At 46.7% G+C, this 21,883-nt stretch overlaps 1 protein-coding gene across 1 annotated transcript in view; it reads left to right on the top strand.

Annotated features, from left to right (window-relative positions):
* The window catches only part of NOTCH4 (notch receptor 4), a 174,381-nt gene that overhangs the window by 38,239 nt on the left and 114,259 nt on the right, over positions 1–21,883 (top strand). The window contains exons 2-3 of the mRNA XM_068250322.1: positions 16,116–16,197; positions 19,735–19,871. Of these exons, the coding sequence (XP_068106423.1) occupies positions 16,116–16,197; positions 19,735–19,871 (219 nt within the window). The remainder of the gene's footprint in view (positions 1–16,115; positions 16,198–19,734; positions 19,872–21,883) is intronic.

Genomic DNA, 21,883 nt, shown 5'->3' with positions numbered 1-21,883 from the left:
GAGTTTCAGTAGCCAGCATGCTACTCCTCCAAACACCTTCCTGACTGCCTGTCAGAGCAGCCCTTATGAATCTCATTACCTGAGCTGAACAGCCCAGAGGAAACAGGTGTGGCCCGAGGTGGGATGGGAAGGCCCGCCCGTCCTTCCCATCCCAGGAGTCTGGCCCTGAAAAGAAAAAAAACATACAGGCAGCAATTGCTTGCTGCCTATAAAACCCGGGCTCCTTTCCACGGACCACACGTGCTTAAAGGGACCAGAGTCCAAACAGCGGGGAAACATATCTCCCGTCCAGCACCCAGCCTTGATGACCTCTACATATCCGCCCCCCCCTCTGCCTCAACCCCGCGGAGGAGGTGGAGGCACTTTGACCACCATGCAATGAACTCTGGAAAGAGCATCGGCGTTCTGATGCTCTTTTCCAGGCCTGTGTTCCACCAAAAAGTTGAACTCCTGGAGAGAGAGAAACCACCGGGACACTCTGGCATTCATACCCCTATTCTGTTTCATCCAGTACAGAGGTGCATGGTCGGAAATGAGCCTGAACTTCCTGCCCAGCAAATAGTAGCGCAGGGAGTCCAGAGCCCATTTTATGGCCAGGCATTCTCTCTCCACGACCGCATAGTTTTTCTCAGCCGCTGTCAGCTTCCTACTGAGAAAAACTACTGGATGTTCCTCACCATCAATCACCTGGGAGAGCACCGCCCCCAATCCCACATCTGAGGCATCTGTCTGCACCACAAACTCTCGGGTGAAATCTGGGGCTACCAGGACAGGATTTTGGCACAATGCCAACTTCAACTCCATAAACGCTTTGTCGGTTTCCCCAGTCCACTGGATCATTACTGACTTACGGCCCTTCGTCAAATCAGTCAAGGGGGCTGCCAGGGTGGAAAAATTGGGGATGAAGCGTCTGTTGTACCCCACTATGCCTAAGAAAGCACGAACCTGCTTCTTACTGACGGGGCGGGGCCATTCCTGGATTGCCTCAACCTTGTTCACTTGGGGTTTCACCAACCCCTTTCCGACAATGTACCCCAAGTACTTCGCCTCTTCCATACCTAGGGCACATTTCTCGGGGTTCACGGTGAAACCCCCTTTTCAAAATGCATCCAGGACTGCTTGTACCTTCGGCAAATGGGACTCCCAGTCTGAGCTGAAAATGACAATGTCATCCAAATAGACTGGCGCATATCTCTGATGGTCCCCATCAGAGATATGCGCCAGTCTATTTGGATGACATTGCAGCAACCTGTCCATGACTCTCTGGAAGGTGGCGGGGGCAGTCTGTAACCCAAAAGGCATCCGCTTGTATTGGAAATGCCCCTCGGGTGTGTAAAATGCAGTTTTTTCCCCGAGCTTCCTTGGCCAAGGGTATTTGCCAATACCCCTTGGTCAGATCTAACGTGGAAATGTAACGAGCAGGGCCTAACCTTTCGATTAGCTCGTCTACCCGGGGCATCGGATATCCATCAAACTTGGACACATCGTTCAATTTCCGGAAATCATTGCAGAACCGCCAAATTCCGTTGGGCTTCGGTACCAACACTATTGGGCTCGACCAATCACTCTGTGATTCCTCAATGATATCCAGCTCTAACATCCGTTTTACCTCTTCCGATACGGCCTTCCTGCGGGCCTCCGGAATTCGATAGGGCTTGATGAAAACTTTTGTCCTGGGCTCAGTTATAATGTTATGCTCGATCACATGGGTGAGACCCGGCAAATCTGAAAATATCCCCCTGTTTCTCTGGAGAAACTCCTTCACCTGTTGAACCTGCGGCTTAGACAGGGTGGGAGCTATTTTCACACTCTCGATGCTGACCTGGGGCACCACACTCACACCCACCATAACCGGATCGGTCTCTCTCTCTTTCCAGAGCTTCAACAAATTTACATGATATAGTTGAAACGGTTTCCGTTTCCCAGGCTGATGTACCTTATAGTTCACATCTCCTATTTTTTCGATAATTTCGAATGGTCCTTGCCACCTAGCCAAAAATCTACTTTCCACGGTGGGGATTAACACCGCCACTCTGTCTCCTATCTGGAACTGCCTGACCTTTGCTGAACGGTTATATATGCGTCTCTGCGCTTCTTGGGCTGCCATTAGGTGTTCCTTGACCAGGGGCATTACTTTAGCAATGCGTTCTTGCATCTGGGAAATATGTTCCACCACGCTTATATGGGGACTGGACTCACTTTCCCAGGTCTCTTTTACCAGGTCAAGCAACCCCCTAGGTCTGCGCCCATACACCAATTCAAATGGGGAAAACCTGGTGGAGCGTCTAGTGAAAAATGGCGCCGGCAAAAAAATGGCGCCACCTTCTGCCCGATATATGTTTAAAACGATATTTATCGTTTTAAAGGTTAAAATAGTGCAGAACGAAATTTATCGTTTTAAAACTGTTTTTTTTTTTTTTGGTCCTGCCTGAACGATATTTATCGTTTTAACCCCTGCTTTGCTGCCGTTTTGAAAATATCTGCCCGCCGGCTTTAATGTTTAATAGCAAAGCCCCCTTAAAAGCTAAAAACACCAAATTTGCAGGGAACGTTAAGAAGAAAATTGTGAACAAGAGGAAAAAAAAATCTTTCAAAAAGACCTTATAGTTTTTGAGAAAATCGATTTTGAATATTCTTCTTCTGACCGTGGGAAAATTAAACGCCCGCCGACTTTAGCGGTTAATAGCAAAGCCCCTTTAAATGCCAGAAACACCAAAATGTGTAGGGAATGTTAAGAAAAATAGTGGGAACACGAAGAAAAAAAAATTGTTCAAAAAGACCTTATAGTTTTTGAGAAAATCGATTTTAAATCTTCAAAGGAAATGTAACTATTTAAATCGCGTACTGACATTCCCGTGGAAACTTTTTCCGCCGACTTTAGCAGTTAATAGCAAAGTCCCCTTAAATCCTAGCAACACCAAATTTGCAGGATATGTTAAAAAGATACTGGGAAACAATATTTTAAAAAAAAAATTGAAATTTTTTTTTTTTTTTTTTAATTAAAATTTTTGGGTTATGTTCAGAGTGTGGGAAAAGTTTTGAAAAAAATGACGTGGGGTCCCCCCTCCCGAGCCTCTGTAACCCCTTGTCTCCCATGCAGGCTGGGATAGCCAGAATGCGGAGCCCCGGCCGACTGGGGCTTCGCACCCTGAGCTATACCAGCCCGCATGGTCCATGGTATGGGGGGGCTTCGGGGGGGAGGGGCGGCCAAGCCTTCCCCTCCCCCCCGGAGCCCTTGTCCAATCCATGGACAAGGGGCTCTTCCCCACCTCCGGTGCCCCAGGAGGAGGTGGGGGCGACGACTCCCTGGGGGGGGTTCATGGTGGCATCTGGGAGTCCCCTTTAAGAAGGGGAACCCAGATGCCTGCCCCCCTCCCAGGAGAAATGAGTATAGGGCTACTTTGTACCCCTTACCCATTTCCACAAAGGGTTAAATGAAATAAAAACACAACAACGAGAAAAGTCCTTTAATGTTCTAAATTAACCAGAAATACTTACCTGTACCTTTAAGAAAAAAATCCCACGTCAATTAGGTCCCACGACAGTATCCTCCATCTTGCGACCTTCAGTTACATGTTGATTGAAGATCTCCGCTGCCCCGACGCCACACACGCCGCCTCCGCCGCACTCACTGCTCTTAGCTATACTTAGTATAGCTAAGAGCAAAAAGCATCTTTAAATTTTAGCTCCAATGGTCCCCATTGGTTCCTTAACAGACCAATGGGGATCAGGAGGATCCCCATTGGTCGATAAGGAACCAATGGGGAGCCTTGGAGCCAAAATTTAAAGATGCTTTTTGTTCTCAGCTATACTTAGTATAGCTGAGAGTTGCGTCTATGCGTCTATATAGACGCATTAGCGCTAGCTGCCGCTGCCCTCCCTGCCTCCCCCCACCTGTCACCCTCACCCATGCTGGCACCCATGGGTGCATTGGGTGCCAGCATGGGTGAGGGTGACAGGTGGGGGGAGGCAGGGAGGTCAGCGGCAGCTAGCGCTAATGCGTCTATATAGACGCATAGACGCAACTCTCAGCTATACTTAGTATAGCTGAGAGCAGTGCGGCGGAGGCGGCGTGTGTGGCGTCGGGGCGGCGGAGATCTTCAATCAACATGTATCAGAAGATCGCAAGATAGAGGATACTGCCGTGGGACCTGATTGGCGTGGGATTTTTTTCTTAAAGGTACAGGTAAGTATTTCTGGTTAATTTAGAACATTAAAGGACTTTTCTCGTGGTTGTGTTTTTATTTCATTTAACCCTTTATGGAAATGGGTAAGGGGTACTCCTGCACCCCTATACTCATTTCTCCTGGGAGGGGGGTGGGCATCTGGGGGTCCCCTTCTTAAAGGGGACTCCCAGATGCCACCATGAACCCCCCCCCCAGGGAGTCGTCGCCCCCGCCTCCACCTGGGGCAAGGGAGGCGGGGAAGAGCCCCTTGTCCATGGATTGGACAAGGGGCTCCGGGGGGAGGGGGAGGCTTGGCCGCCCCTCCCCCCCGGAGCCCCCCCATACCATGGACCATGCGGGCTGGTATAGCTCAGGGTGCGAAGCCCCAGTCGGCCGGGGCTCCGCATTCTGGCTATCCCAGCCTGCATGGGAGACAAGGGGTTACAGAGGCTCGGGAGGGGGGACCCCACGTCATTTTTTTTTTTAAATTTGCTATCAATTTTTTTTTTTAATCTTCTGAGTGTGGGAAATAAATTTTAAAAAAAAATGACGTGGGGTCCCCCCCTCCCGAGCCTCTGTAACCCCTTGTCTCCCATGCAGGCTGGGATAGCCAGAATGCGGAGCCCCGGCCGACTGGGGCTTCGCACCCTGAGCTATACCAGCCCGCATGGTCCATGGTATGGGGGGGCTCTGGGGGGGAGGGGCGGCCAAGCCTCCCCCTCCCCCCCGGAGCCCTTGTCCAATCCATGGACAAGGGGCTCTTCCCCACCTCCGGTGCCCCAGGAGGAGGTGGGGGCGACGACTCCCTGGGGGGGGGGGGGTTCATGGTGGCATCTGGGAGTCCCCTTTAAGAAGGGGACCCCCAGATGCCCACCCCCCTCCCAGGAGAAATGAGTATAGGGCTACTTTGTACCCCTTACCCATTTCCACAAAGGGTTAAATGAAATAAAAACACAACCACGAGAAAAGTATTTTAATAATCTTAATTAACCACAAATACTTACCTGCACCTTTAAAAAAATGTTCCCACGACAATATATCCTCGCAAATGATCCAACGAATAACAATATCCTCTTATCTTGCGATCTTCAATTAACTTGATTGAAGATCTCCCACGCCAATTAGAATACTATACCTTACAATGCGTCCTGCGTAGGGACGCATAGCACGGCTCCCGCTGTCCTCCCCGCCTCCTCACCTGTCACCCTCACCTAGCCTGGCACCTGGTGCACCCATGGGTGCCACCCTAGGTGAGGGTGACAGGTGCAGGCAGACGGGGAGAGACAGCGGAGCTGGCAGCTATACGTCCTGCACAGGACGCATCCTAAGGTATAGTAACCGGCTCATAAATGAGCCGGTTCTTTTTGTATTGAATCAAATGAATCGATTCATTTGATTCTATACAAAAAGAACCTGAAAATGAGCCGGTTCTTTTTGTATAGAATCAAATGAATCGATTCATTTGATTCAATACAAAAAGAACCGGCTCATTTATGAGCCGGTTACTATACCTTAGGATGCGTCCTGTGCAGGACGAATAGCTGCCAGCTCCGCTGTCTCTCCCCGTCTGCCTGCACCTGTCACCCTCACCTAGGGTGGCAACCATGGGTGCACCAGGTGCCAGGCTAGGTGAGGGTGACAGGTGAGGAGGCGGGGAGGACAGCGGGAGCCGTGCTATGCGTCCCTACGCAGGACGCATTGTAAGGTATAGTATTTTAATTGGCGTGGGAGATCTTCAATCAAGTTAATTGAAGATCGCAAGATAAGAGGATATTGTTATTCGTTGGATCATTTCCGAGGATATATTGGCGTGGGAACATTTTTTTAAAGGTGCAGGTAAGTATTTGTGGTTAATTAAGATTATTAAAATACTTTTCTCGTGGTTGTGTTTTTATTTCATTTAACCCTTTGTGGAAATGGGTAAGGGGTACAAAGTAGCCCTATACTCATTTCTCCTGGGAGGGGGGTGGGCATCTGGGGGTCCCCTTCTTAAAGGGGACTCCCAGATGCCACCATGAACCCCCCCCCAGGGAGTCGTCGCCTCCACCTCCTCCTGGGGCACCGGAGGTGGGGAAGAGCCCCTTGTCCATGGATTGGACAAGGGCTCCGGGGGGGAGGGGGAGGCTTGGCCACCCCTCCTCCCCAGAGCCCCCCCATACCATGGACCATGCGGGCTGGTATAGCTCAGGGTGCGAAGCCCCAGTCGGCTGGGGCTCCGCATTCTGGCTATCCCAGCCTGCATGGGAGACAAGGGGTTACAGAGGCTCGGGAGGGGGGGACCCCACGTCATTTTTTTTTAAAATTTATTTCCCACACTCAGAAGATTAAAAAAAAAAATTGAAAGCAAATTTTAAAAAAAAAATGACGTGGGGTCCCCCCTCCCGAGCCTCTGTAACCCCTTGTCTCCCATGCAGGCTGGGATAGCCAGAATGCGGAGCCCCGGCCGACTGGGGCTTCGCACCCTGAGCTATACCAGCCCGCATGGTCCATGGTATGGGGGGGCTCCGGGGGGGGAGGGGCGGCCAAGCCTCCCCCTCCCCCCCGGAGCCCCTTGTCCAATCCATGGACAAGGGGCTCTTCCCCGCCTCCCTTGCCCCAGGTGGAGGCGGGGGCGACGACTCCCTGGGGGGGGGGTTCATGGTGGCATCTGGGAGTCCCCTTTAAGAAGGGGACCCCCAGATGCCCACCCCCCTCCCAGGAGAAATGAGTATAGGGGTGCAGGAGTACCCCTTACCCATTTCCATAAAGGGTTAAATGAAATAAAAACACAACCACGAGAAAAGTCCTTTAATGTTCTAAATTAACCAGAAATACTTACCTGTACCTTTAAGAAAAAAATCCCACGCCAATCAGGTCCCACGACAGTATCCTCTATCTTGCGATCTTCTGATACATGTTGATTGAAGATCTCCGCCGCCCCGACGCCACACACGCCGCCTCCGCCGCACTGCTCTTAGCTATACTAAGTATAGCTGAGAGTTGCGTCTATGCGTCTATATAGACGCATTAGCGCTAGCTGCCGCTGACCTCCCTGCCTCCCCCCACCTGTCACCCTCACCCATGCTGGCACCCAATGTACCCATGGGTGCCAGCATGGGTGAGGGTGACAGGTGGGGGGAGGCAGGGAGGGCAGCGGCAGCTAGCGCCAATGCGTCTATATAGATGCATAGATGCAACTCTCAGCTATACTAAGTATAGCTGAGAACAAAAAGCATCTTTAAATTTTGGCTCCAAGGCTCCCCATTGGTTCCTTATCGATCAATGGGGATCCTCCTGATCCCCATTGGTCTGTTAAGGAACCAATGGGGACCATTGGAGCTAAAATTTAAAGATGCTTTTTGCTCTTAGCTATACTAAGTATAGCTAAGAGCAGTGAGTGCGGCGGAGGCGGCGTGTGTGGCGTCGGGGCAGCGGAGATCTTCAATCAACATGTAACTGAAGGTCGCAAGATGGAGGATACTGTTGTGGGACCTAATTGACGTGGGATTTTTTTCTTAAAGGTACAGGTAAGTATTTCTGGCTAATTTAGAACATTAAAGGACTTTTCTCGTTGTTGTGTTTTTATTTCATTTAACCCTTTGTGGAAATGGGTAAGGAGTACAAAGTAGCCCTATACTCATTTCTCCTGGGAGGGGGGCAGGCATCTGGGTTCCCCTTCTTAAAGGGGACTCCCAGATGCCACCATGAACCCCCCCCCAGGGAGTCGTCGCCCCCACCTCCTCCTGGGGCACCGGAGGTGGGGAAGAGCCCCTTGTCCATGGATTGGACAAGGGCTCCGGGGGGGAGGGGAAGGCTTGGCCGCCCCTCCCCCCCCGAAGCCCCCCCATACCATGGACCATGCGGGCTGGTATAGCTCAGGGTGCGAAGCCCCAGTCGGCCGGGGCTCCGCATTCTGGCTATCCCAGCCTGCATGGGAGACAAGGGGTTACAGAGGCTCGGGAGGGGGGACCCCACGTCATTTTTTTCAAAACTTTTCCCACACTCTGAACATAACCCAAAAATTTTAATTTAAAAAAAAAATAAATAAAATTTTTCAATTTTTTTTTTAAAATATTGTTTCCCAGTATCTTTTTAACATATCCTGCAAATTTGGTGTTGCTAGGATTTAAGGGGACTTTGCTATTAACTGCTAAAGTCGGCGGAAAAAGTTTCCACGGGAATGTCAGTACGCGATTTAAATAGTTACATTTCCTTTGAAGATTTAAAATCGATTTTCTCAAAAACTATAAGGTCTTTTTGAACAATTTTTTTTTCTTCGTGTTCCCACTATTTTTCTTAACATTCCCTACACATTTTGGTGTTTCTGGCATTTAAAGGGGCTTTGCTATTAACCGCTAAAGTCGGCGGGCGTTTAATTTTCCCACGGTCAGAAGAAGAATATTCAAAATCGATTTTCTCAAAAACTATAAGGTCTTTTTGAAAGATTTTTTTTTCCTCTTGTTCACAATTTTCTTCTCAACGTTCCCTGCAAATGTGGTGTTTTTAGCTTTTAAGGGGGCTTTGCTATTAAACATTAAAGCCGGCGGGCAGATATTTTCAAAACGGCAGCAAAGCAGGGGTTAAAACGATAAATATCGTTTAGGAGCAATACAAATATAAATATAAACGATAAATATCGTTTTTAAAGCCGGCGCCATTTTTTAGCTGTCAAAAACGAAAAATAACTAGTGATAATGGTTCTCTATGGGGCGCCGTTTTTTAACTACGATAACTGGCGCCATTTTTAACGGACCCCCCTGGTGGAGGCCTGGGGTACCTCCTGGACAGCAAACATTACAGCAGGTATCAAACAATCCCAATCCTTTCCGTCTTTTTGTACTACTCTTTTTAACATCATTTTCAGAGTTTTGTTAAACCGCTCAACCAGTCCATCTGTCTGGGGATGGTAGACAGAAGTTCTCATCTGTTTGATTTTGAACAATTTACATAAATCAGCCATAACTTAGACATGAAAGGAGTCCCCTGGTCCGTAAGGATTTCCCTGGGAAAATCCGTCCGAGTAAACATATTAAATAACTCACGGGCGATGGCTTTGGACGTTGGTTTCCTCAAAGGGAATGCCTCAGGGTAATGGGTGGCATAATCGAGCACTACCAGGATATATTGGTGCCCCCTGGCAGACTTTACCAAGGGTCCCACGATATCCATGGCAATGCGCTCGAACGGAAGCTCTATTATTGGCAAGGGCACCAAAGGGTTTCGAAAACGGGACATTGGCGCGGTTAACTGACAGGTTGGGCAGGAAGCGCAAAAGTTCTTTACATCGGCCTTTAAACCAGGCCAATAAAACCTGTCAGCAATCCGCGCCTCCGTTTTCTCAGCCCCCAGGTGGCCTCCCAATGCTTCGTTGTGCGCCAAATCGAGTACCATCCTCCGAAAAGTTTGAGGAACAAGCAGCTGTTCTACCACCTCGTCTCTTACTTTTGAGACTCGATACAGTAGATCTCCATTTACTGAAAAATGGGGAAATCTCTCATCAGCCCCAGGCTCCTGGGACACTCCGTTCATTACGGTTACCTGCTCTCTAGCGTAGGACAGCGTTGGATCTCGCATCTGTGCAGTAATAAATGTCCCTTTTGATACATCCAGATCGGGGAGCATAGATTGGGGAGAAGATTCCTCATCATCCTCGCCCAACATAATTTGTAATGGGGAATCTTCCCCCCCCCCCCCCCCCCTCGGAAACCTGCTCAGGGTCCCGAAATGGATGTTCGGACATCCTTTTATCAACTTGCGCCAATACATTATCATTTTCCAATAACACATTTTTTTTCAAACCTTGACCATCAGTCTCTATTGGAGAGGGAGTAGGGGCTAAAACATCTTTAACAGACGTCCCTCTTACCCTCTCCAAAAATTCCCAAAACAGTGGAAAGTCTCTTCCCAAAATCACCTTACACATTAGGTTTCTTACCACTCCAACGGCATGAGTGATTGTCCCACAGTCAGTCGCAATCAGTACGGGAATCACCGGATAAGTCTTTGTGTCTCCATGGATGCATACCACCTTCAGTGGTTTTAGTCCAGAAATAATTTTCGTTTTAATTAGATCAGCGTGCACCATGGTCACCATACTGCCTGAGTCCAGCAAGGCTTTCGTAGGTACCTGGTTCACACTGATAGTGCAAACAAAGTTTTCCTGGCACTCTGCCAGGCACACATTATGAGCAAAATATGAAACCCTCCACAGTACATCACACTGCATGGGCTCCTCCTGTAGTGGACACTGGGCTCTGGTATGGCCCCACGCAGAACATCGCCAACACTGGATAGCACCTCCTCTCCTAGGTACAGTAACAACAGGTGGCAGCCCCTGAGTGGCTCCTGGGGGCCCTTCCCTGTCACTGGAGGCGTTGGTTCCAGGGTTCCATGTAGCACCCTTTCCAAAGGAAGAGAACCTAGCAACACGGGATGAGGTGGGGCCCGCCTGGCCCTTTGGAGATAGTAGATCCTCCACGGCAGTGTATCTCTCCACCATCTCCACCAGCTGCTCCGCTCAGGGCCGGATTTCTGGCAAGGCCAGAAAGGCCATGGCCTAGGGCACCAAAAATTTGGGGGTGGCTCAGTGAGGGGAAGTAAAGCTGTTCTATGCAGCCATCCCTATCTACAAGGAGAGCTTTAACCTTTGAACTCTCTGTCCTGTACTTGTGTCGTCCCTGCAAGACCTGTAATCTCTATCCTGCAGTTATACTTCAGCCTAACTCTCATGGTGACTCAATGGGTCCATCATTAACGAGATGGCAAATATAAAAGTTCTTAAGGAAAACATAACTTATAATCTATACGCGTATTACTGAAATGGTTATTGTCTGTGACTTCCAATGATGGAAAGTAAGTAGAATTCTCGGGCACATAGAGATAACAACGATACGTATAGTTGGCCTTGGGCGGTAAAAAGTACAAATCCGGCCCTGGCTCCGCTGTTTTGGGGTCCCCATGACTGACCCACCGTTGTAGGTTCACTGGTAGGGCACGCAGAAACCGATCCAACACAAATCGCTCCACCATCTGGGAACCGGTGAGGACCTCTGGTTGTAGCCATTTTGTCGGCAGTTGAACTAGGTCATGCATCTGGGATCTGGCTGGCCGATCCAACAGGTATTTCCAACTGTACACCCGCTGGGCCCGAACCGCTGTTGTTACACCTAGCCGGGCCAGGATCTCCGCCTTTAACCGATCATAGTCCAGAGCGTCTGCAGGGGTGAGGTCGTAGTAGGCCTTTTGGGGTTCTCCCGTCAGGAACGGTGCAAGGAGTCCAGCCCATCTGTCTCTCGGCCATCCTTCCCACTCTGCAGTCCTCTCAAAGGTCTTAAGAAAGGCTTCCACATCATCGGTGGGCGTCAACTTCTGCAGAAAGTGACTGGCTCTTACCATCGCTTGGTTGCTAGGGGCAACTCCGGCTGCCTCTCGCCCTTGGGCCATCTGCCGCACTGCCTCAAGTAGCATTTTAGCTTGTGCTTCCGAGGCCTCTCGTAGGACTTCTGTGGCTTGCTGTTGTGCCGCAGCTTGCGCCTCTGCGGCCCGCTGTTGAGTCGCCGCTTGTGCCTCTGCGGTCTCTCGTAGGGCTTCTATAGCTTGCTGATGTGCAGCAGCTTGTGCCTCTGTGTCTTGCTGTTGGGTCACCATGCTCGCCTGCTGAGCCATCATACTCTGCTGCAGCTGTAAAGTTGCCAAGGCCAACTGCTTCACCACTTCCTCCATGATGCACACAAGGAGACTGGCCCTTTAAATGTCACTTTTTAAACGGAACTCTTTCTTTTTTTTTTCTCTGCAGAGCTGCGCTGCCCGCATCCGAGCACCAGTTGTAAAGTTGGGTTTCGCAGCCAGCACGCAGTACACAGTTTGTATAAAAACAAAGTCAGTTTATTTAACCAGCAGGAAATTAAACAGCTTGACATCAGCAGTAAAAGGAAAATCACAGGAAGCTTACTTCAGCTTGGTGTGATTGTTCGAAAATGGAAAGAGCACAAAATGACCATCAATCGACCTCGCTCTGGGGCTCCACGAAAGATCTCACCTCGTGGGGTGTCAATGGTTCTGAGAAAGGTGAAAAAGCATCCTAGAACTACACGGGAGGAGTTAGTGAATGACCTCAAATTAGCAGGGACCACAGTCACCAAGAAACCATTGGAAACACATTACACCGCAATGGATTAAAATCCTGCAGGGCTCGCAAGGTCCCCCTGCTCAAGAAGGCACATGTGCAGGCCCGTCTGAAGTTTGCCAATGAACACCTGAATGATTCTGTGAGTGACTGGGAGAAGGTGCTGTGGTCTGATGAGACCAAAATAGAGCTCTTTGGCATTAACTCAACTCGCTGTGTTTGGAGGAAGAAAAATGCTGCCTATGACCCCCAAAACACCATCCCCACCGTCAAGCATGGGGGTGGAAACATTTTGCTTTGGGGGTGTTTTTCTGCTAAGGGCACAGGACAACTTAATCGCATTAACGGGAAAATGGACGGAGCCATGTATCGTGAAATCCTGAACGACAACCTCCTTCCCTCTGCCAGGAAACTGAAAATGGGTCGTGGATGGGTGTTCCAGCACGACAATGACCCAAAACATACAGCAAAGGCAACAAAGGAGTGGCTCAAGAAGAAGCACATTAAGGTCATGGAGTGGCCTAGTCAGTCTCCGGACCTTAATCCAATAGAAAACCTATGGAGGGAGCTCAAGCTCAGAGTTGCACAGAGACAGCCTCGAAACCTTAGGGATTTAGAGATGATCTCCAAAGAGGAGTGGACCAACATTCCTCCTAAAATGTGTGCAAACTTGGTCATCAATTACAAGAAACGTTTGACCTCTGTGCTTGCAAACAAGGGATTTTCTACTAAGTATTAAGTCTTTTATTGTTCGAGGGTTCAAAAACTTATTTCACTCAATGAAATGCAAATCAGTTGCTATCTTTTATTTAAGGTTCTTTTTTCGATTTTCCTTTTGATGTGCTATCTGCCACTGTTAAAATAAACCTACCATTGAAATGATACTGTTCTGAGACTTTTCATTACTTTGTCATTGGACAAACTTACAAAATCAGTAAGGGGTCAAATAATTATTTCCTCCACTGTATATATATATATTGTAAAATTGGGGTTCGCAGCCAGCACGCAGTACACAGTTTGTATAAAAACAAAGTCCGTTTATTTAACCAGCAGGAAATTAAACAGCTTGGCATCAGCAGTAAAAGGAAAATCACAGGAAGCTTACTTCAGCTTTGGTAAAGGTAAAGTCCAGTTTGTTCAGATACAGCAAGTCTCCAACAGGACCAAACCACACATAAATAGCAGTCCAGTGTGTGGCCTGGCCTTCAGCAAGCTTTCAGCAATCTTATTTGCAATACTCTTGAGACAAGAGTTTCAGTAGCCAGCATGCTACTCCTCCAAACACCTTCCCTGACTGCCTGTCAGAGCAGCCCTTATGAATCTCATTACCTGAGCTGAACAGCCCAGAGGAAACAGGTGTGGCCCGAGGTGGGATGGGAAGGCCCGCCCGTCCTTCCCTCCCATCCCAGGAGTCCGGCCCTGAAAAGAAAAAAAACATACAGGCAGCAATTGCTTGCTGCCTATAAAACCCGGGCTCCTTTCCACGGACCACACGTGCTTAAAGGGACCAGAGTCCAAACAGCGGGGAAACATATCTCCCGTCCAGCACCCAGCCTTGATGACCTCTACAATATATATATATATATATATATATATATATATATATATATATATATATATATATATATATATATATATATATATATATATATATATATATATATAATTTTTTTTTTACTGTATCTTTCAGGTACAGGATTTTAAATACATTTAAAGAAAAAAGATTTAAAAGATTTACAGAAAAAAATGAAAATGCTACAGTTCCTTGACAGTAGGCCTGGGCCCCACTTACAATTGCAAAACGCTTTAAAATAAACACTAGCAATTTTTAGATGATTTGCCACTTAAAAAATTCCCAAGCCGAAGTTCAGGTAAATATTTACCTAAAGCGGGGGTGACAAACTCAAATACAAAGTCGGCTGTAATTGAATACTGACCTAATCACGGGCAATTCCCAATGTCTACTGTGCACCTTCCTCCCTTATAATGTTCCCCAGTGTCTAGTGGTCCTCTTCCCTCTCCTAGTGACCCCCACCCAGTTCCCTGGTGTCTAGTGGCCCCACCCTTCCTTATTGGCGCTTTGAGTCCACCAGGAGAAAAGCGCGATATAAATGTTATTTGTCTTGTCTTGTCTTGTCTTATACAGTTCCCTGGTGTCTAGTGGTACTATCCCCTCCCCTATACAGTTCCCTAGTGTCTAGTGGTCCTACCCCTCCCCTGTACAGTTCCCTGGTGTCTAGTGGCCCCCACCCTTCCCTATACAGTTCCCTAGTGTCTAGTGGTCCTACCCCTCCCCTGTACAGTTCCCTGGTTTCTAGTGGCCCCCACCCTTCCCTATACAGTTCCCTAGTGTCTAGTGGTCCTACCCCCTCCCCTGTACAGTTCCCTGGTGTCTAGTGGCCCCCACCCTTCCCTATACAGTTCCCTAGTGTCTAGTGGTCCTACCCCCTCCCCTGCACAGTTCCCTGGTGTCTAGTGGTCCTACCCCCTCCCCTATACAGTTCCCTGGTGTCTAGTGGCCCCCACCCTTCCCTATACAGTTCCCTGGTGTCTAGTGGTCCTACCCCTCCCCTGTACAGTTCCCTGGTGTCTAGCGGCCTCCATCCTTCCCTATACAGTTCCCTGGTGTCTAGTGGTCCTACCCCCTCCCCTGTACAGTTCCCTGGTGTCTAGTGGTCCTACCCCTCCCCTGTACAGTTCCCTGGTGTCTAGTGGCCTCCACCCTTCCCTATACAGTTCCCTGGTGTCTAGTGGTCCTACCCCCTCCCCTGTACAGTTCCCTGGTGTCTAGTGGCCCCCACCCTCCCCTATACAGTTCCCTAGTGTTTAGTGTTTTCCTCCATGCCCAAATGGCTTCCCTGGTGATCTAGGGCTTCACCTCCAATATAGCTTCCGTGGTGGTCTAGAGTGGGCCAAACATAATGCAAAGTGGGGAAACCACTTGGGGGCCAAATTTAATGGCTTTAAGGGCCAGATTTGGCCCACGGGCCGTAGTTTGACATGTACGACCTAAAGCTAGGGAAGCCTCAGGATCTTATTGAGATCTGCACCGCACCGCCAAGAACAGGCCTTCGGGGATTACTGCATTAGTATGCGGCAATCCCCGTCTAGCAGCCAGCCAAGCAGGAAGTGGCGCTCACTTCCTGTTGGCGAAGCGTTCATGCGCGTGGAAACGTATTGCTAAAATACGCTTCCACGCATGCACATCGTGTAAGACTTGCAGCGGTCATTTTAAAACACGCACATAGACTTACATGATTTCTGGTCTACCGCAGAGCTGCACGTTAATATAGGTTTTCCCTGGCATTGGGAATGCAGCGAAAAGTCACTTCTGTTGCATTGCGCCGCACCGCATCAGTATGAAAGGCCCCATAGAGTAACATTGTCGTAGCGGTAGGCTTCCCTCAGTGCTTCGATGTCCCCCTCGCTGAGCACGGCCCACTTGGAAGACTGGCGACAAGGCAACTTTCTGAGGCCATCGCAGTGCGAATGTGCAGCTGCTGACGCTGGACGATCGTACCGCCATAGTGTGCAACTGGCCTTAAGTTACAGTGATGCGTAGTTTGCATTTGCACAACAAAACAAAATATTTGTTACAAAGGAAATACAATGGCCTCCAGTATGACCTAATTTCTTCTGATAAGGTATAAAATTTAGATTTTTCAGCACCAGAAATTATTATTTTGCATCATACATTTATTAATGTATTTTTAAACTTCAGATTGGGGGTTGCGGGTGGAGAAAAACAGATAAAGTAGGAAGCTGTTATCTCATGATGTATTTATAGCTATTGTGTGCTGCTAATAGTAACCTCCCCTCCCCTCCCCCCTCCTGTGTCTCCCCAGCCTTCCTGTGCACCAGTGTCCCGGAGACCTGCCATAACGGAGGAACGTGTTTGGTGCTGCAGAACGGAACTCATCTCTGCAGGTAGAACATCTTCTTACTTCCTCTGCTTGTGTCATATTTTCCAGGGATATTATGTCACATCATGGCACAGCCTATGATGCCCAGCTGCAGGCACAGATCTGCCTATACCATGTGACAGCTCAGTAAGCTTATTGCCCAAGTGGTACAGTGTTATGAAAAAGTATCGGCCCCCTTACTGATTTTTTTTTTATTGTCACACTTAAAGGGGAACTGAAGAGAGAGGTATATGGAGGCTGTCATGTTTATTTCCTTTTAGACAATACCAGTTGCCTGGCAGCCCTGCTGATCCTCTGCCTCTAATACTATTAGCCATAGCCCCTGAACAAGCATGCAGCAGATCAGGTGTTTCAGTGGTTCAGACTTTTAAGTCTGATCTGACAAGACTAGCTGCATGCTTGTTTCTGGTTTGAGGGCTTGTTTCCACTGTTGCGACGCGATTTCGCCGGCATTCCGACGCTTGTAAAAACGCATGCGGATGCGTTTCCACATGCGTTTTTACCCGCGATTTCGCGTGCGATTTCGCATGGCAGGGTGCCATGCGAAATTAACCATGACATTGCCAGGGCAAAATAAGATTGAAAAAGGTGCGAAATCGCACGCGAAATCGCGGGTAAAAACGCATGTAACAAACGCATGCGTTTTTACTATTAAATACATTAGCGGCGATTCGCATGCATTCCACTCGCAGGCGAATTCGTTGGCTCTTTTGTGCGTTTTTTTACCGCTGAAAAAAACGCACCTCAACATCGCTACAGTGGAAACAGGCCCATCCACTTGCATTACATGTGCGAATCCGCATGCATTGGACGCATGCGGATTCGCGATAGTGGAAACGAGCCCTGAATCAGATACTACTGCAGAGAAATAGACCAGCAGGGCTGCCAGGCAACTGGTATTGATTAAAAGGAAATAAACATGACAGCCTCCATATACCTCTCTCTTCAGTTCCCCTTTAAAGCAGACCTGAACTCTTGCACAGGAGACAAGGAAACACAGAAAAATCCACCCCGTGTGTGTTTATAGAGAACAGCCTGTCTAATTCTCCCTTCTCAGCAAGTAATGAGCCAATGTCATTTGAGCTGTCTGCTGGCTTTGCCGAATGCTGAGCTAATATGTAAACTCGGGAGCTTACCGCTTTCTGTACTCCCAGGATACCAGGAAATAACTACTCTGCACAATCTCAGTAGGTGTTCTGTAAGCCATAACATAGACATTTTTTCTTTAAAATCATTACGCTGTTGCTTATCTTTTACAGCAGAGAGGAAGTGCTGAAATCAGGTCTGCTTTAAAAGTTTGAGATCATCAAATAAATGTAAATATTAGTCAAAGATAACCCAATTAAACACAAAATGTAGTTTTTAAGTGATGATTTAATTTGTTAAGGAAAAAACTAAGTATTATTATTACTATTTATATAGCATTGACAATTTTTAATAGCATTTACTTTACAAAATAACGTGCAGCACTGATGTTTGTCATTGAAAGTTTTCAAAATGTTTTAACCTCCAGCCGCGTCAGCAGCAGTATATCTACACCCCGCGGTTGGTCTCTTACCGCTCCAGGGGCATAGATATTCGTCTTTTGTTTCAATGGGCAGCGTGCGCAAATGTGCGTGCTCTCGGACCTCCCCCCTTCATGGCTGTGTACTAGTACACCGATCAGTGAATGGTTACACAGTTCCCATTCATTGATCTAAGTGTCAGTGATCAATGGCTACCAGAATCAATGAGATGCCCTGGCCATTGATAAATTAGAAGTAACATGTACTCGCGTTATTTCCTGTTAGCCTACTAACAGTATGCACAGGAAGATACATGGGGGGACATCTTGTGGCCAAATAGTAAAATTACACCTACATACACTTTTTGAATAAATACGTATACATACATATAAAATGAACCTCTTACCTCCCCTACTCTCCCATAGTTACCAAAATAAGACATTTACATTTTTAAAAAAATACATAAATAGTTACCTTAGGGACTAAACTTTTTTTTAATATGTATGTCATGTCAATTCTCCTCTGTATCCAAATGAAATATTTGTACATAGGGAAATATTTTAAATGTTGTCATAAATGGGACAAATGGACAAATAAAATAGGTGTGTTTTAATTACAGTAGCATGTATTCTACAACACTATCATGGCCAAAAACTGAGAAAAAATGATTTTTTTTCTATTTTTTTTATTCCCATTAACCACTTTGTCCTCCTTGACGTATAAAAACGTCAAGGAGGACATGCGCGCTCCCGCGGCCGATCGTGCACGCGCACTCCCGGCCGCGGATTCGGTAGCCCAGGAATCAATGTATCGGGCCATGGTGCCCGATCACTGATTCCTCTCCCCCGCTGAAAAAGCAACAGCTTCTCTCGGAAGCTACGCTTTTTCTGAAGCTATGTCCCTCTAAGCGTACATTGTACGCTTAGAGTGACGTCATGTAAACAAAATCAAGATTGCCATCTTGTGGCCAAAAAGTAAAACTACAAGTAAAAGTAAAAAAACATTACAATACACAAATATTTCCCCAATATTTATATCCCACCCTCCCAAAAATGCCCACATAAATAATTAATAAAAAAAACAAAAAAACATTACTATTAAAAAAAAAAAAAACAACACATAAATATTTTACCTAAGGGTCTACACTTTTTAAATATCAATGTAAAGATGAAATATTTCTCTCTATTTTTTTTTTATAAGCTTGTAAATAGTGATGGATGCAAAACGGAAAAAAATCTCTTTTATTTACAAATAAAATATTGTCGTGATACATTGTGATAGGGACATAATTTAAATGGTGAAATAACCGTGACAAATGGGCAAATACAATACGTGGGTTTTAATTATGGAGGCATGTATTATTTTAAACTATAATGGCCGAAAACTGACAAATAATGAATTTTTTCATTTTTTTTTCTTATTCTTTCTGTTAAAATGCATTTACAGTAAGGTAGCTCTTAGCAAAATGTACCCCCCAAAGAAAGCCTAATTGGTGGCGGAAAAAACAAGATATAGATCAGTTCATTGTGATAAGTAGTGATAAAGTTATAAGCTAATGAATGGGAGGTGAACATTGCTCGGATGCATAAAGTGAAAACGACTGAAAGCTTAAGTGGTTAAAATGTATTTAGAACAAAATAATTCTTAGAGAAATGGATCACCCAAAGAAAGCCTAATTGGTGGTGAAAAAAAACAAGGTATAGATCATTTTGATGTGATTAGCAATGATAAAGTTATTCCATGAACAACAACAATGCAATGTTATAAAAAAAAACAAAAAAAAAAAAAGCTATATAACTGAAAATAAAAATATGAGACTCTTTTCTTTGCCACTAATGTTCTATCAAATATCCGTACTACTCATACAATTCATTATATCATAATTATTATTATTTTTTTGCAGCAGGCTTCCTTTAAATTTACATAAAAAATTTCATAAAATTTCTTATGTATTTATTTTCCGTGGGGAAGGTATCCCGGTAACTGGAGGAGCACAGATGGATTATATAACGTAGGACTTGTGTTCTGTTTTTTAGCTGCGTTGAAGGTTTCTTGGGTGAGCGCTGTGATACCTCCGGCCCCCCGTGCTCTGCGACTCTCTGCCTGAATGGGGGCACCTGCACACGCCTCTCCTCCACCGACTACCGCTGCATGTGCGGCCCAGGATGGACAGGTGAGACTGACAGTCCTGTGTTCAGAGGTCTCAGTGTTCCTAAAGGAAATATCGGGAAAAGCGCTTAAAGAGGAACTTTAACAAGATAGTAGTGGGGAAGGGGAAGAAATCAATACATTGCAAAATTGCGGAACCTTAGTGAAAAGGGGAATAAATAAAGCAATAGACTGCAAAGTAAGAAGTTAAAAAATAGAAGTGAGATCAAGAAATGATTGATATTCACCATGTAATTTGTACATATTGTTTGATCCACAATCAGCCTGCACGTCATCATCTTTACTGCTGGCAGACATGAAAAAACAGACAGCACCAACTGCAATTATCTATAACCACACCCCCTAACAATGCGATAGGCTAATAGGTTATTGTTGTTTTTTTTCTTTTAAGATATACATATGCACAGAGGGAGATTCTGGTTGCCTGGCAGTTGTAAACAGCCATTATTTCCCACAATACAACAAGGTTCACAGACAGGAAACAGTCAGGACCATGTTCCTGACATCACACTGTGGGAGGGGTTTCACCACAATATCAGCCATACAGGGCCCCTGATGATCTATTCAAAAAGATAGATTTTAAGGGAAAGGGGGTATCAGCTATTGATTGGGATGAAGTTCAATCCGTGGTTACAGGTATTCTTTAAATATTGAAGATAAATCAAGAAAGGATTGGTACTGGCCATGTAATTTGTTCATGTTGTTTGATCCCCCTAAGCCTGCAGGTTATCATCTTTACTGCTGGCAGACAAGAAATAAACTGGACAGCACCAGTGGTGGGCCGAAATTTCGGAAATGCGAAATTTTGCATCGTAATCGTAATGTGAAATTTCAGTGGAAAATCGTAATTAATTTCCTATGTAATAGTAATATATTCAAAATTTCACGTAACTATTCGCATAATTTTCGTGCAATTTTGCGTACTTTTGTGCCGACTTTAGCGGTTAATAGCCAAGCCCCCATACATCCTATTGCTACCAAAGTTGCTACATACTGTATGTGAAGGAGAATATTGGGTACAAGTCAAAAACATTTTTTCAAAAAGACATTCTAGTTTTTGAGAAAATTGATTTTAATTATGCAAAGAAAATGGTTTTTAAACTGTGATTTTTTTTAGTTTAAAAAACATTTTTCTTTGCATTTTTAAAATCGATTCTCTCAAAAAACGAAGTCTTTTTGGATAACTTTTTTTTTTTTTCTGACATGTACCCACTATTCTCCTTAAAGGACTTCCCAGGCCAAAATCTGCCCCCAAAACGTAAAAAAAGTTAACTACCTGCATGACTTTGTAAGGCACGGAGGACGCCGTCCGCGCCCTCCGTGCCGTTCCGCCTGGTCCCCTCTGCTCAATAGCCCCCTGAAAGACTGTGACCCCACGGTCCGGGTCGGTATCTGCAGCCTGCATAAAGATGGCCGCCGGAGCTGGCCACGGCTGCGCAGTCCGCATTGCCGCGAGTGCGGCTGCGCAGCTCTAGGGCCAACCCCCCGATCCACGCTGCCTGTTACGTGGATCGGGGGGTTGGCCCTAGAGCTGCGCAGCCGTGGCCAGCTCCGGCGGCCATCTTTATGCAGGCTGCAGATACCGACCCGGACCGTGGGGTCGCAGTCTTTCGGGGGGCTATTGAGCAGAGGGGACCAGGCGGAATGGCACGGAGGGCGCGGACGGCGTCCTCCGTGCCTTACAAAGTCATGCAGGTAGTTAACTGTTTTTACGTTTTGGGGGCAGATTTTGGCCTCGGAAGTCCTTTAACATAATGTAGCAATTTTGGTGTCACTACCATGTATGGGAGCTTTGCTATTCACTGCCAAAGTCGGCACGAAATTACGCAAAATTTTAGGCGAAATTACGAATCACTATACGAAATCAATTGAATTTAGAAATCTTAATTACGTATACGCATAAATGTGAAACTTTACGCAAAATTTTGCGTAATCCTAATTAGCTGATTACGCTCATCACTGAACAGCACCAACTGCCATTATCTATAAACACACCCCTTAACCCCACGAGACTAA

The sequence above is a fragment of the Hyperolius riggenbachi genome, chromosome 8 (genome assembly GCF_040937935.1).
Source record: "Hyperolius riggenbachi isolate aHypRig1 chromosome 8, aHypRig1.pri, whole genome shotgun sequence".
Taxonomy (NCBI): Eukaryota; Metazoa; Chordata; class Amphibia; order Anura; family Hyperoliidae; genus Hyperolius; species Hyperolius riggenbachi.
The sequence above is the reverse complement of the archived record's forward strand: the minus strand, read 5'-3'. Positions and strand labels throughout refer to the sequence as shown.